General features: G+C 43.1%; 1 protein-coding gene across 2 annotated transcripts in view; it reads right to left on the bottom strand.

Moving 5' to 3' along the window:
• SLC11A2 (solute carrier family 11 member 2) overlaps nt 1-16,247 on the bottom strand; it is a 176,636-nt gene extending 160,389 nt beyond the window's left edge. For both annotated transcript variants that reach the window (XM_073613717.1, XM_073613718.1), the window contains exon 1: nt 16,055-16,247. In XM_073613717.1, coding sequence (XP_073469818.1) covers nt 16,055-16,214 — 160 coding nt within the window. In that variant the 5' untranslated portion in view covers nt 16,215-16,247. The remainder of the gene's footprint in view (nt 1-16,054) is intronic.
• Nucleotides 16,248-17,231: the final 984 nt, after the last annotated feature.

The following is a 17,231-nucleotide window of genomic DNA, read 5'->3' as shown; positions in this document are numbered from 1 at the left end:
GGGACGAGAGTGCGGCCCCCCCCCCCTCCTGAACCGTACCAGGCCACATGCCCTCAACATTGGGAGGGTGCTTTGGGGTAGCCCCCCAAAGCACCTTGTCCCCATGTTGATGAAGACAAGGGCCTCATCCCCACAACCGTGGCCGGTGGTTGTGGGGGTCTGCGGGCGGGGGGCTTATCGGAATCTGGAAGCCCCCTTTACCAAGGGGACCCCCAGATCCCGCCCCCCCCCCTGTGTGAAATGGTAAGGGGTTACTTACCCCTACCATTTCACTAAAAAACTGTCAAAAATGTTAAAAATGACAAGAGACAGTTTTTGACAATTCCTTTATTTAAATGCTTCTTCTTTCTTCCTTCATCTTCTTCTTCTTCTGGTTCTTCTGGCTCTTCTGGTTCTTCCTCCGGCGTTCTCGTCCAGCATCTCCTCCGCGGCGTCTTCTATCTTCTTCTCCTCGGGCCGCTCCGCACCCATGGCATGAGGGGGGAGGCTCCCGCTCTTCTCTTCATCTTCTTCTTCATCTTCATCTTCTTCTTCATCTTCTTCTTCTTCTTCTTCTCTTCTTCATCTCTTCTTCCTTCTTCATTTCTTCTGCGGGCCGCTCCGCATCCATGCATGGAGGGAGGCTCCCGCTGTGTGACGGCGTCTCTTCGTCTGACGGTTCTTAAATAACGGGGGGCGGGGCCATCCGGTGACCCCGCCCCCCTCTGACGCACGGTGAATTGACGGGACTTCCCTGTGACGTCACGGGGAATGCCACAGGGAAGTCCCGTCATGTCCCGTGCGTCAGAGGGGGGCGGGGTCACCGGGTGGCCCCGCCCCCCGTTATTTAAGAACCGTCAGACGAAGAGACGCCGTCACACAGCGGGAGCCTCCCTCCATGCCACAGCATGGCTGCGGAGCGGCCCGGAGAAGACATGAAGAACAGAAGAAGGAAGAAGAGAAGAAGAAGAAGAAGAAGAAGAAGATGAAGAAGAAGATGAAGATGAAGAAGAAGATGAAGAGAAGAGCGGGAGCCTCCCCCCTCATGCCATGGGTGCGGAGCGGCCCGAGGAGAAGAAGATAGAAGACGCCGCGGAGGAGATGCTGGACGAGAACGCCGGAGGAAGAACCAGAAGAGCCAGAAGAACCAGAAGAAGAAGAAGATGAAGGAAGAAAGAAGAAGCATTTAAATAAAGGAATTGTCAAAAACTGTCTCTTGTCATTTTTAACATTTTTGACAGTTTTTTAGTGAAATGGTAGGGGTAAGTAACCCCTTACCATTTCACACAGGGGGGGGCCGGGATCTGGGGGTCCCCTTGTTAAAGGGGGCTTCCAGATTCCGATAAGCCCCCCGCCCGCAGACCCCCACAACCACCGGCCACGGTTGTGGGGATGAGGCCCTTGTCTTCATCAACATGGGGACAAGGTGCTTTGGGGGGCTACCCCAAAGCACCCTCCCAATGTTGAGGGCATGTGGCCTGGTACGGTTCAGGAGGGGGGGGGGGGCCGCACTCTCGTCCCCCCCTCTTTTCCTGCGGCCTGCCAGGTTGCGTGCTCGGATAAGGGTCTGGTATGGATTTTTAGGGGGACCCCACGCCGTTTTTTTTTTTTTTTTTTGGCGCGGGGTTCCCCTTAAAATCCATACCAGACCTGAAGGGTCTGGTATGGAATTTAGGGGGAACCCCACGTCAATTTTTTTTTTAAATTTTGGCTGGGGTTCCCCTTAATATCCATACCAGACCTGAAGGGCCTTGTATGGAATTTAGGGGGACTCCCACATCATTTTTTTTTTTTAATTTTGGTTCGGGGTTGCCCTGTGGGGAATTCCCATGCCGTTTTTATCAATGAACTTCTATGTGTATTGTCGGCAATGCAATAGCCGCGGTAGTTTTAAATGAGTTTTTTCCTTCAAAATGTCATTTTGCTGTCAGACTGTTCTAAACACGGGAAACATGCGCCCCTTTACAGGCATACTATAGACACCCCCCAGGTATGAAATTTAAAGGGATATTACACTTTTATTGTTTGACTTTAAGCATTATTAAAATCACTGCTCCTGAAAAAACGGCCGTTTTTAAAACTTTTTTTTGCATTGATCCATGTCCCCTGGGGCAGGACCCAGGTCCCCAAACACTTTTATTGACAATAACTTGCATATTAGCCTTTAAAATTAGCACTTTTGATTATTCATGTTCGTGTCCCATAGACTTTAACGGTGTTCGCGTGTTCGAACAAATTTTTTTCCTGTTCGCATGTTCTGGTGCGAACCGAACAGGGGGGTGTTCGGCTCATCCCTAATTTTTATATATAGCCAAACCTGTAAATTGTGAAAGAAATTTGCACCCTCTATGGCAGGGCTGCCCAACCTTTTGAGGACAGAGGGCCACTTTAGCAACTTGGTAACCAGGCGCGGGCCACAATGAGCGGAGCGGGCAGATGACAGGTCCGTGTCCACTCTGCATATGCAGCGCAAACACGGACACAGCCCGCTCTACTCTATGGGCCCTCCAATCCGATCAGACAGAAGGGGACGGATCCCCTTCTGTTTTTTTAGGGGATCGAATTGGAGTTAGGCAGATGTAAACGGACTCAAGTCCATTTATATCTGCTGTTCTATAGTGGTGAATGGAGGGTCCGATTGTGTCCACCTGAAAGACAGACAGGTGGACCCGATCGGACCAATCGTGTGAGAGGGGCCTAAGGCTGCTTTTACACTCATGCACTGCGGTTTACCTGTACCTCATCTTCATTTCTTGCTCAGGATTCCTGCAGGTATCGCTGGCTGCTGCTGTCCCCCAGGCTGATACGGCTGGTGGGTACTACTGGCTGCTGCTGCTAGTGGGTCCTGCTCGCGGGTTCCCAACCCACCATCCCCGAGCATCAGTGTGACAGGAGCTGGCACTAGAGGAAGCATGCAGCTGCAGTAGAGAGCATAGACGATGCTTCATGTATCACTCCTGTCATAGGCGGAGTACATTCGGCATCACTCCACCTGTGACAGGAGCCGGAACTATACAGGAAGCATCGGCTCTATTTCCTCTAGTTCCAGCTCCATTCTTGACACTGATGCTTGGGAATGGCGGGTCGGAAACCCGCGATCTGGGCTTGCCGACCCGCCATCCCAGAGCAGGTGGTGGAGGGCTACATCAGAGGGCACCGCGGGCCAGCGATTGGACACCCCTGCTCTATGGCCTGCTTAAGATTCTTGCATAAACCCTGTGTAAGACTGTTTCTTTCTGAGAAGGTACAATACAAAATTGAAACAATGCAAATAAATATTAAGCCATTAGATAAAACAAGAAAACAGCCTACCTGCTTAGAGCTTCAGTTTATTTGGTTATTGCTGCACAGTCCATCCTTCTCCCTTTTTCTTGGTAACCTGATGATCCTGAAACACGTCTGCTTGGAGTGCTGGAACACACTGCAGGATCCTTGCTGCCTCTCACATACTTGTAATACAAAGACCAGTACTAAGCAGTTGGTCAGCCACCAATCATATTCACAGCGTTCTTAGGAGTTTTTTAATATGGTTGGTGATGCAGAAAGAGGAATTTTTTACAGCACAGATTTTAGGTCTAGGACAGTGGTTCTCAACCCCTGTCCTCAGGACCCACTAACAGGCCAGATTTTAAGTATTACCTTGGGGAGATGCAGACTAGAATACTGCAATCACTGAACAGCAAATTATATCACCTGTGATGTATTTCAGTTACCTTGCAAACCTGGCCTGTTAGGGGGTCCTGAGGACTGGAGTTGAGAACCACTGGTCTAGGAAGTACTGTCTCTTTTCCAATTAGAACACAGGATGCGCTTGTAAATGCAGTGGATTAAACATAGCTGCAGCAAATGCCGGATAGCATTACTGGCCCATTGATGGATTTCAGTTGTTCCCCAGAATTGCATTTTGTTATACAGCAGGATTAATTCAGTAAAGCCTAAAGCCGGCCATAGGTGGTTCGAAACTCGGCCAGATCAACATGGATTGGCCGAGATTCAAACCATCTATGGGAGGGCTGATTGTACCAAAGTCGATTGATCGACTTGGGCGCAACCAGCATGTCAGATTTTTTTCATGCAATTATTTCCAGCAGCTATAGCCGCCAGCAATAATCACTGTGTTCTCCTGGCAGGGACAGCTCCCTACACCCCTCACCGGGAGAACACAATAGCTCTGCTGACTGTGTTGATGGGGTTTCAGGGAAGAAAAACAAAATCATCTATGGCCTGCCTAATGGGCAGGCTGAATGTACAATACCAAAATGATTGGTCAACTTGGGTACAACCAGCCTGCTGGAATCTCTTGCCAAGAGAAGACAATAGTCCGGCAGGAGGGATTCCCGCATCAACAGACTGTGGTTGCAGGAAAGAAATTCGCTCCATTTATGGCCAGCCTAACACATGGCATTTTCATTACCCTGCTTTAAACAATCAAAATCTTTCAATTCACAGACGTTTTTATTTCAGAGATCAGCTTGATTTACTGTATACGTTTTATTTTTGCAATATTTTAAAGTGTAAAATTAAAATCAAAGATTACAGCGTGGATTATAGCTCCCTAAAATGCTGCTATCTTCATGCTAACATAACCGATTTTGAGTGGGGTGTCTACTGAGAAGATTATCAAACCAAGCCATTTGAAGAGACCATACAATAACAATTGACAAGGAATAAAGGCTTTTAGTGTTATAGGACTACTTCATGTGAAAAATAATGCATTGCACACCTTACTGATACTTATGTGAATTGTACTTTTCAAAGAAAAATTATAGTGTGATAGAATATGGAAGTGAAACGACCTGTATGTCTGGAAATGGAAATGCATGCTATTTTCCAGGAAGAGAACATACAAGCCTTGTATAACCAAAACACCTTGTCATGTTTAAATGTACAAATCATATGTAAATATTTTATTTCTGTTTAGATTCAGTTTGATCATAAGGTTGTATTCACTCCTATTGTCTAGTCTAGTGGAAAAGCAAGAGAATGGTTTAAAGAGTATGTATAGTCAAGACTCTATTCAAGACTCTATTTAAGATAGTTTTGGATAGCTTATGGAATGCTTACCACCCATGTTAAATTTGTATTCTGTCCGGTTCACACAACAAAAATGCACTCCAGATCCGTTCTGGATACGTTTTTGCATGCACGTTTTTAACGCCTTTTTGGTGAGTTTCCGGATACATTCCAGGTGCTTTTTTTCTTCTTTTTTATGGTCCCCTTTCCACTATACTAGGGTCCAGTGCGTTTTTGTTGCATTCCAGTGTCTTTTTGGGGAGTTTCTGGATACATTCCAGGTGCTTTGTTTTTCTCTATACTAGGGTCCAGTGCATTTTTGGTACGTTTTACTGCATTCCAGTACAGGAAAAATGCAGCATGTTATACTTTTTTTCTGGAACTCAGAAAGCCTTGGAATTGACTGCAATGGTGTGAACTATACCATTGGAAACCATATAACCTACATTGCATGCATTTTTAATGGAGAACAAAAACACACTGGACTGCATGTGGTGTGAACTGGCCCTTACTGTTCTTGCTAGACAGATTCTTTTCCATTTGTCCTGCTGATTAGTAAAAGTGATGGGAAATCCAAAATGTGGAGGTAAGCGTTATTCTTCCAATAGAGACACCTGGTGTGGTAGCACCTGTCTAGGAGGAGAGGTTCATCTCACTTGCAAGAGATTTCCTTTCACTTCCTATTGTGTCTCCAAGACAGGAAGTGAAGAGAAATGTTTCAGTGGGATGCAGAAATACAAAAAAAAAAAAAAAAAAAAAAAAAAAAAAAAAAAAAAAAAAAAGGAAGGATATTTTTTGGTTATCTAAACCAAAAAAGTTTTACAATACACACACATTTTAAAGTGTCACTAAACCCACATCATAAAAAAAAACTACTATCAAATACTGTATTACATGCTGTTCACACTCAGTCACTATGAGGTTTTTTTTTGCAGAATACAGAAAATCAAACTGCTTAATCCTTCTGCTCTCCATCTCCCACTTCTGTTCATGTCCCCAATTCAGCTAGGGATTTTGCAGCTGTAGTGGCAACTCTGCACATGCTCAGTTTTCAGTGAGTTTCTGCGCTGAGCATTTCCTCCCTATCACATCTGAGCAGCCCATGTGACTATAGAGTCACATGTGGGCGTATACACAGTGGTAAATGACAGCTCACTCCCCTCCTAAACACATTTGGGGTGAGATATTACATGTAGATTAGAGGAGGCTTCACCTCCCTAGTATTCTAATACATGGGTTGGAGGAGTGCGAATTCCTCCAACCCATTTCTGTAAATGGCAGAAATCTGCCCACACCATGTCATTGTCAAAAAATAAAAAAAGATTTGAATTCAAATATAGATTTGTAAAATGATTTAAAACAGTTTGTTGATATTTATTTTTACTCTGTATTCCAAAGGCTTTTTTCTAGGGGGTTGACCCCGGGCCTGGAGCTCGGGTGCTGGATGGATCCTTTTAAAACACATGAAGGAATCCTGTCCTGGATGCACGGGAGCAGGCGTGAGGACAGCGGGAGAGAGTCAGCAGTCCAGGAGTTCTCCAGGAGAAGACAGCCGGGTGGGCTGGTGAGTGTACAGTCTGGGAAGAATGTGGGTCAGTCTGGGAGGACTAAGGAGAGTAGCAGCTGCAGCCAGGTGGGCTGGAAGTGCCTGAAGAGGAGGTGTACACATTTAAAAAGGGGCCTGGGGTCTCTGCCTATAACAGGCCGTTGCTTCTATATCTGACAGAGTGCTGTGTCAGGATCAATTTTGTCAAGTGTGCCAATGAGGTTATGCAAGCAAGAGTGCTGGAGGAAGCAGAGGAGTGTATATAGACTGTATATAGTAAAGTTGTCCCTGAAGAGTTCTCTAAAGCGGGCATCCCCTAATACCCCTATTCTCTATCCAAAATACAAAACAAGCACTGGACTGTTTCTGGACTCTTGGAGCCTGTGAAAATTTGGTGTGCCTGGCTGTGCAGGGTGGGGATCCTAGTTCAATAGCGGCTCCTACATGGGGTGCGCTACACTAACTTCCAGAATACCACTATAAAGATCGTATTATTAAAGTAGGGACAGGACAGGAAAGGAGCAATAGGAATGCAGTGGATCTTCAAGTAAGGACTTTGAAGGTATTCATATTTTATGTAGGAAAGGAATTCAGTATTCATTCATTAGATGAATTGAGGAGTGATCTCAAACTGCTTACAAATCCTTATTGAATTTCAACAGCTCTTGTAGGACTTAGCAAATATATACCATGTTTGAGTTGGCATATTTCCTAAAAACATACAATCATCTTCTACAAAGAATTAAAAAAAAATATATATTAGTTTACTATTTATAAATGTACATTTTGGCAAAGTAATGATATATACCTGCAAAACCTAACCGGTGATTGGTTTGATAAATAAAGTATTAGTAGTACTAAAAACTATACTCCAAACTACCAGAAAACTTTTGAATTTAAACTATGTGAGAGGACACTGCCTGCCTGCTGAGTGCTTCTAATGCCGTGTACACACAGGCGGACTTTTTGACCGGACTGGTCCAACGGGACAAATCCGTCGGACAAGCCGACCGTGTGTGGGCTTCATCGGACCTGCAGCGGACTTTTTCAGTCGAAAATCAGATGGACTTTAGATTTGGAACATGTTTCAAATCTTTCCGACGGACTCGAGTCTGGTTGAAAAATCAGTTCGGCTGTATGCTAGTCCGACGGACGGAAACCGACGCTAGGGCAGCTATTGGCTACTGGCTATCAACTTCCTTATTTTAGTCCAGTCGTACATCATCACGTATGAATCCGTTGGACTTTGATGTGATCGTGTGTGTAAGTCCGTTCGTTCGAAAGTCCGTCAAAAGTCCGTCAGACCTTTAATGCCAAAAAGTCCACCCGTGTGTACACGGCATAATTTTTACCCTGGCATTCACATTGTGCAATTGCCATGTTCATTAAGCTCATATGGTTGCTTTATCCTTTTTTCTGAATTTGGTTATTTTATGAATGGCGCTAAATCTAACCCTTCAAAAATGCAGACCATTGTGTTTCCTGCTTTTGAACAGTGTCTGTAATAATTTTTAAGGGGAAATATTGCAAGAACATAGCTACATTTCTGTCCTGAAGCTTTATTAAAAGCTTTAAAATTCAAATTTAATGTTAAAGCAGAACTTCAGTATTTTTTTCATCTTTCCATCTATTAAATCTTCTGCCCTTGTTGTTTTAACTTTGGATAGTAAAACATTTCTTTTCTGCCAGTAAATACCTTATACAGCCCACTTCCTGTTTCGTGTCTGGTAAAAAGCCTAGGCTTATGACATCATGCTCAGCTCTCTCACTCTCGTGAGAGTTTGCCATGCTTTTACCCATGTTTTCTACCAAAAATATATTTTTGATATTTTTCATTACTATTCACTTATTTGCACTGTGTAATGGTATTGCACAGAGTGGCCACTTTCCTCCTCTTCTGGAGTCCCTCAACACTTTCTACTCCTCCATCCAAGTGCCCCCTCAGTAAACCTGGTACTGAGAGGGTACCAATATGAGTGGACTCCCAAGCTGGGCTGTGAGCATCCATAGACACACATAGCACAATGTGGTCATGCTCCCCAGTCTCTCCTCACAGGATTTGACTGACAACAGCAGGTGTCAATGGATCCGGCTGCTCTCAGAGGCTTCTGTGAGACTACAATGAGAGAGCAGAACTTTTGCAGCCAGGCACAGTGCTGGAATAAGAGAGGACTCAGGTATGTGTTTTGGGGGGGTAGATATCGGAAAGCTTCTACCATAAAAGGCAGAGCATGCATTAACCACTTTAAAAAAAAAAAAAACACTACTTTAGTGCGCAAATTCTTGCTTTTTTTTGTTTTGTGTTGTTACACTAAACACAAATGTTCTTTGATAAGAAAGTCAATAAAAGGTATTAATATGTCATTTAGAAATATTCAAGGATATGATATAATAGCATTTAAGTACATGACCAATTGAGACAAGTATGATAATTTAATAATAAGTATGGTAATTTAATAACAAGTATGATAATTTGAACTATTTATATTTTGAGTTGTAAACGTGAATTTACACTTTAAGGTTTGATGGGAAAGAGAAAAACAATTTTGACATACCACAAAAGACAAATGTTTGTTCAAGATAATCATGTCAGGTTGGACATTTCATTCACTGAATTTGCCATTAATTGTTATCTATTGGCACAGCTACCAGGTCAGCATTATGCTGAAAGCCAAAGTATGTAACGGTTGCAGTGTCTAGGTAATTAAAGGGAACCTGTACTGAGAAATTTACAGAAGACCATGTATAATGGGATCAGGTATGTTATTGATTCAGAACAAGCATGCTGATTAAGAAAAGCAGAGTGTAATCAGAAATATATATTTTTCTGTTGAGTGGCTCAATGTGCTGAAGCAAGGTTTTTTTGGGGCTTTTCCTTTTAGTTTTTCATTTGCCTTTTTCTGTCACTTTTTAAATAGCTTATTTTTTTTTTTTTTCTCTGGTTCCTTCAGTCTATCAATTAAGGGGTGTGGTTAATTGCTCACAGGTGCCTATTTAACTGGGTGTAGGACTCAGTCTGAGCGTGCTCAGTCTGAGGCTGTGGAACTCGGTGTAAGTGGAGCTGGTATAAGTGGGAGTTAAAAAGCAGAGTTTAAAACAGGAGGTTATAACAGGGGTCATAGTACCTGTGTAGTGTGAGTATCTGAGTGTTGTCTGAGTAGTGTGTGTGGATCATTAGTACTTGTGTATTGTGCACTGTATACTTGAGTATTGCGAGTGCACGTAGGTCTGCGGCTGTTTTGCGATTGCACGTAGGTCTGTGAGTACCTGTGCATTGTCTTGTTGTGTACCTGTGTATTGTCTTGAGTATTAGTGCCAGGAAGCTAGCTGTTAGGTAATTTGGACAGGGTAAAATCCCCAAACCCTCACTAAATTTAATAGGTACGATGCCCGGCGGGTGTGGAGAGGCGACTTTTTGTACATCTTGCAGCATGTATGCGTTCCTTGATCATCCGATCGAGGGCGAATACTGCTGTGCAAAATGTAAGCACATTGTTTCCCTGGAAGCCCAGGTTCTGAATCTGGGGAAGCAACTGTCAGCACTGAGAAGTCCCTCCATACTAAAGGTGAGCCAGGAACGTACACGGCAGGTGCCGGCAGGGGTCAGCACAGAGGCGGGTGGAGACAAAGAGGTGCAGGTACTAGCAAAGAGTAGATGGGTGACAGTCAGGAGGGGTAGAGGGGGAAGTGCCAGAGAGGCCGATCCAGGACTGGAGCATCCCAATAAGTACGCTCCATTGAGTGACATTGGTGAAACCAGTCAGGGACCAGCACTGCTGGAGATGAGGGACTCTCCTAGCTGCCAGGGAAGAACTCCTCCAGTGAGAGTGGGGGGCAGCAAAGGGAAAGGAAAGACAGATTCTGGTGGTAGGGGACTCAATTCTTAGAAGGACAGAGAGGGCAATCTGTAACCAAGACCTGAAGCGCCGAACAGTATGTTGTCTACCGGGCGCTCGGGTTCGGCACATCACGGATCTTGTGGACAGATTACTGGGAGGGGCTGGGGAAGACCCGGCTGTCATGGTGCACGTTGGCACCAATGACAAAGTCAGAGGCAGATGGAGTGTCCTAAAGAACGATTTTAGGGACTTAGGTGCTAAATTGAGGAAAAGGACCTCCAAGGTAGTGTTCTCAGGAATACTACCGGTACATCGAGCCACACCAGAAAGGCAGAGGGAGATTAGGGAAGTAAACAAGTGGCTGAAGAGCTGGTGTAGTAAGGAGGGGTTTGGGTTCCTGGAGGACTGGGCCGACTTCTCAGTCGGTAACCGGTACTATAGAAGGGACGGACTGCACCTAAATGAGGAGGGTGCAGATCTGCTGGGAATGAAGATGGCCAAAAAGTTAGAGGGGTTTTTAAACTAGGCGATGGGGGGGAGGGTCCAGAGACAGTGATAGCCAGCGCGGAAGATATTCCAGAGGGTAGTATTGGGGGCATTAGTGGTAGGTTAACCAAAGCACAAAAACACAAGGCGAGTATAGTAGCAAGTCCTAGTTGCAATCTTGAAACACCCAATACGAGGACAATATGCGACCGGTCTAAACTATGTGGCATGTTCACCAATGCCAGGAGCATGGCGGACAAGATGGGTGAACTAGAGATACTGTTGTACAAGGAGGATTTGGATTTTGTGGGAATTTCAGAGAACTGGTTCAACAGCTCTCATGATTGGCTGGCAAACATTCAAGGGTATACCCTATACCACAAGGATAGGAGAGGGTAAAAAAGGGGGAGGGGTATGCCTATATATCAAGAATAATGTACAAGCGAATGTGAGAGATGACATCACTAAGGGAGCTAGAGAGGAGGTGGAATCCTTATGGGTAGAGCTCCAAAAGGGATGAAGCTAAGAGGAAAATAATACTGGGAGTATGCTATAGGCCCCCTAACCTGAGGGAGGAAGTGGAGACGGATCTCCTATCACAAACTGGATTAGCAGCAAGGATGGGAAGTGTTATCATAATGGGGGATTTTAATTATCCAGACATAGGACTGGGCGGAGGGAACCGCGCATTCATTTAAGGCTCGCCAGTTCCTTAATGTCTTGCAGGACAATTTTATGGGTCAGATGGTAGACGCACCAACTAGAAATAAAACATTACTGGATCTACTGATTACCAACAATACAGACCTGATCACAGATGTGGAAATACGGAGCAATTTAGGTAACAGCGATCACAGGTCAATTAGTTTCAGTATAAATCACACAAATAGGAAACATGAAGGGAACACAAAGACACTGAATTTCAAAAGAGCCAACTTCCCTAAACTACAAACCTTGCTAAAAGGCATAAATTGGGATAAAATATTAGGAACAAAGAATACGGAGGAGAGATGGGTTTGCTTTAAGAGCATATTAAATAAGGGCATTAGCCAATGTATCCCATTGGGTAATAAATTTAAAAGAGCGAACAAAAATCCTGGATGGCTTAACTCCAATGTAAAAACGCATATAAAAGCAAAGGAGAAGGCCTTCAAAAAAATACAAGGTTGAGGGATCATCCTCAGCATTCAGACTTTATAAAGAATGCAATAAGAAATGTAAGGGTGCAATTAGGACGGCTAAGATAGAACATGAAAGACACATAACGGAGGAGAGCAAAAAAAATCCCAAGAAATTCTTTAAGTATGTAAACAGTAAAAAAGGGAGGACAGACCATATTGGCCCCATAAAGAATGAGGAAGGACATCTGGTTACAAAGGATGGGGAGATGGCAAAGGTATTGAATTTATTCTTCTCCTCAGTCTTCACGAGTGAATCGGGGGGCTTCAGTAACCAAAACTGCAGTGTTTATCCTCAGGACACAACACAGGAAGCACCTCCATGGTTAACAGAGGACGGAATTAAAATTAGACTTGAGAAACTTAACATTAATAAATCACCGGGACCAGATGGCTCGCATTCGAGGGTTCTTAGGGAACTCAGTCAGGTGATTGCCAGACCGTTGTTCCTAATTTTTACAGACAGTCTATTGACTGGAATGGTACCAGCTGATTGGAGAAAAGCCAATGTAGCACCAATATTTAAAAAGGGCCCAAAAAACATCCCTGGGAATTACAGACCAGTTAGCCTAACATCAATAGTATGTAAACTCTTGGAGGGGATGATAAGGGACTATATACAAGAATTTTAGTAATAAGAACAATATCATTAGCAGTAATCAGCATGGGTTCATGAAGAATCGTTCTTGCCAAACCAATCTATTAACCTTCTATGAGGAGGTGAGTTGCCATCTAGATAAAGGAAGGCCCGTAGACGTGGTGTATCTGGATTTTGCAAAAGCATTTGACACAGTTCCCCATAAACGTTTACTGTACAAAATAAGGTCCGTTGGCATGGACCATAGGGTGAGTACATGGATTGAAAACTGACTACAAGGGCGTGTTCAGAGGGTGGTGATAAATGGGGAGTACTCAGAATGGTCAGGGGTGGGTAGTGGGGTTCCCCAGGGTTCTGTGCTGGGACCAATCCTATTTAATTTGTTTATAAACGACCTGGAGGATGGGATAAACAGTTCAATCTCTGTATTTGCAGATGATACTAAGCTAAGCAGGGCAATAACTTCTCCGCAGGATGTGGAAACCTTGCAAAAAGACCTGAACAAATTAATGGGGTGGGCGACTACATGGCAAATGAGGTTCAATGTAGAAAAATGTAAAATAATGCATTTGGGTGGCAAAAATATGAATGCAATCTATACACTGGGGGGAGAACCTCTGGGGGAATCTAGGATGGAAAAGGACCTGGGGGTCCTAGTAGATGATGGCATGCAATGCCAAGCTGCTGCTAATAAAGCAAACAGAATATTGGCATGCATTAAAAGGGGGATCAACTCCAGAGATAAAACGATAATTCTCCCGCTCTACAAGACTCTGGTCCGGCCGCACCTGGAGTATGCTGTCCAGTTCTGGGCACCAGTCCTCAGGAGGGATGTACTGGAAATGGAGCAAGTACAAAGAAGGGCAACAAAGCTAAGGTCTGGAGGATCTTAGTTATGAGGAAAGGTTGCGAGCGCTGAACTTATTCTCTCTGGAGAGGAGACGCTTGAGAGGGGATAGGATTTCAATTTATAAATACTGTACTGGTGACCCCACAATAGGGATAAAACTTTTTCGCAGAAGAGAGTTTAATAAGACTCGTGGCCACTCATTACAATTAGAAAAAAAGAGGTTTAACCTTAAACTACGTAGAGGGTTCTTTACTGTAAGAGCGGCAAGGATGTGGAATTCCCTTCCACAGGCGGTGGTCTCAGCGGGGAGCATTGATAGCTTCAAGAAACTATTAGATAATCACCCGAATGACCGCAACATATAGGGATATGTAATGTAATACTGACACATAATCACACACATAGGTTGGACTTGATGGACTTGTGTCTTTTTTCAACCTCACCTACTATGTAACTATGTAAGGTCATTAGCATGACAAACACACAAGTAGTATTTTTTAAAAGAACAGTCAGCAGTGGTGTACTACATGTTTTCCTTTGTAATGATTTCCTAATTACAAGCAAAGTAAGGATGGATTAAAGAACATTATGGGAGCTGAGACAAGTCTACCAATGTTCTCCAACACACTGGCCTTCTAAGGCCCCATTCACACCTGAGTGTAGCGTTTGAGCGTTTTTCCGGCATTTTGTTGCACGTTTTTTCGGGCATATTTGCGTGTTTTCATGCAGCGTTGTCCGGCGTTTGAGCTTTGGCATTTATTTTATTAGCTAATAGGAAAAATGATCATCTCTTTCATCATTTGTTGCTATGTTGTTAGATTTTGTCATCTGCTTCCTGCTCCAAAAACAAAAAAGGGTCCAGAACTTGTTTGAGCTTCAAGCGTAGGGCTTCAGGTGACTTAGAGTGCAGATGTGAACCATCTCCATAGAGAATAATGGAATTTTTCCCCTCAAGCGTTTTGTAGCTTGAGGCTTCAAGCTACAAAACGCTCAGGTGTGAATGGGCTCTAAAGCATACCAAAGTGGCTTGTCTACTAGGTTGAATTTTGACTCTACTAGGTTGGACAAGGACGCAAATACATTGGAAATAGGCTATATCAAAAGGCAGCAAAGCTATCTGTATCCCAAGAAGAAAATTAACAGATGGCATTAGGAACATTTGAAAAGTCTATGGATCAGAGACTGGAGAAAAAAAAAAAGGCAAAAAAGACAGAGAAGAATGATCACATGCTCATCAGGAGACAAACATCTTCATGGGAATAAGTGTCTAAATGTACGGTTATATTTACTCTAACTTTTTTTATAGTAAAAAAAAAAATGCTAAATAAATTGATAGCTAAAAGATTGTAAATTTGTGCCTTGGCTGTTGTGCATCAAAGCTTTTAAACAGCAAGTTGTCTCTTGAAGCTCTGCGCTGCACTAGTTTACATGAATCAGGGGCATAAGAAATATGAAGGCCCTCTCTGCCAACATTTTTAGATTTCATTCATGTTTCTCCAAAGCTTTACCTACTTAATAAATTACTGACCCGTGCCAACCATGCAATTCCCAACTTCTGATTTCACTGCCTGCATGCTTGTTTCAGGTGAGTGACCCAGTAAGTAATGAAGTTATAGGATGAGCATGACAGCCAGGAACTACCAATGCCCATATTTGCATCATGATATTTCAGTTCTGCTTTGACAAAAAAGGAATACATGGGAGGACAGGTCAATGCAAGTTTAGTCTGAATATGGCTTTATGCATATTATTTCTAAGCCATATAATGCCTGATTATAGTCCATGGAAACTTCCTTTTATCATAAAACGAAGAAATGAACTCTTTGCACTATCGGTCTCATAGCCTTGGAAGCATAAGCATTTACCTCTGCTGTTTAGCTTCTTCACCCTCATCTGGCCATTCACACAGCCTGTGAGGAGGCAAGCAGCCATACTTTTTGTGACTGGCCGGATGTAAACGAGGGCAGACACAAGAAACCAGCACCGGTGTACATTATACACACAGCACTGATTTTTAGTAGGGGGCTGAAACTGAAAGGAGTAATTTTTAAGCTTTTTGAAGTAATCAGATATTTACTTTTTAACAGTATTTAACCTTTTAACGGATATTTACTAGTAAACAGCAGCAGTAGGTGCTCATCAATACCTCTAAAAAACTTTGAAAATGAATGTGCCTGGAGCTCAAGTTTAAATAAGATCAATTGATTAAAAAAATAAATAAATAAATAAAAAGTACATTGCAGATCTGCTTGCTGATAAATCATCAGAATGATGTAATAGATAGATAGATAGATAGATAGATAGATAGATAGATAGATAGATAGATAGATAGATACACATACATAGGTTTTATTCCCCCTCACAACTCAAAATATGGAAAAGAAGCCTATAAGTTTAAGAAGCTCCTTGAGAAAGGAAATTATAAACTGAAACAACTCAGCAAGTCAAAGCAACTTCAAAAGTAGCTGAAAGGAAACTAAATTTGACTTGCTACTGAATCTGATGGCAGCGAACCTGTGCCCTAAAATTACCTATCAAATAAATACATTTTTTTTTAAAACTTACCAAGCTCACAAGGAGCTGACCCTTCGGACTTCTTGGTCTTCATATTCTGCTCACTCAAGCTCTCCAAACACTGGCTTTGGTACTGTGCCACAATATCACTATTAAAGCAGCCTCTCCCACTAGATAAGTGCTGTTTAATCTGAGCATCATTGGTTGGCATATTTCCCTTGAAGGAAAGAAAATTGAGAAGCTATTAAAAAAAAAAAAAAAAGGTGCAAACACAATGAAGTGGTATTTTCCAGTAAAGGATTACACTGTAAAACTGACACTAGTCAAACAAAACAATAATTCTCTCGTACAGCAGCCAGAGATAGAAGAATAAGGGCCAGTGCACACCACATGCAGTCCATTGTGTTTTGTTTCTGTTTAAGGACTGGGCCTATTTTTTTTTAAACTAGTTGTTTAAAAGTTAAAATCAATTTTTTTTGTTAGAAAATTACTTAGAAAAAAATATATATAATGAGAATAAAATGGCTGTCGTTGCAAGACTGTCACACCGTATTTGCGCAGCGGTCTTGCAAGCACATTTTTTGAGGAAACAAAACAAACACACAGTTAGCCCAATTTTTTTATATTGGTGAAAGATGAGGTTACACCAAGTAAATGGATACCCAAAATGTCACGCTTCAAAATTGTGCCTACTCGTGGAATGGCGACAAACTTTTACTCTCCAGACAATATCCATATGCGACGTGTAAAAAAAAAAAAAAAAAAAAAAAAATGGTATGGAGCCGGGTGGGGGCCCATCTTCCCCTCACTATGCTCCATGCCAAGCAGGGGACAGGATCCAATCGGCTCCACCACTGCCGGTGGCTCCAGCAAGCGGCAGAGGGCACCGGAGAGCGCCTCTCCCACCACCAATGAAAGTGATCTTGCGGTGAATCCACCGCAGAGACCACTTTTAACTTAAAAGCGGACCGCTTAAAAAAAAAAAAGAAACGCATGGAAATTAGGTTATATGGTTTCCAGTGGCAGTGACATAGTTCACACCAGCTTTGTCAGTTCCAGCTCCAGTGAAAAAATAAAAAAGTTAAGTAGAGCATGCTGCATTTTTCCTGCACTGGAATGTGGTAAAACGCACCGGAATTCACTGGAACACAAAAAAAAACCCCATCAAAAACGCACCGGACCCCAGTACAGTGAAGAAAAAAGAAAAACAGCAAGCCCCTTAAAGGGC

Source organism: Aquarana catesbeiana, linkage group LG02, assembly GCF_042186555.1.
Source record: "Aquarana catesbeiana isolate 2022-GZ linkage group LG02, ASM4218655v1, whole genome shotgun sequence".
NCBI classification, from domain to species: Eukaryota; Metazoa; Chordata; class Amphibia; order Anura; family Ranidae; genus Aquarana; species Aquarana catesbeiana.
This window is presented reverse-complemented; position numbering and strand designations above follow the sequence as displayed.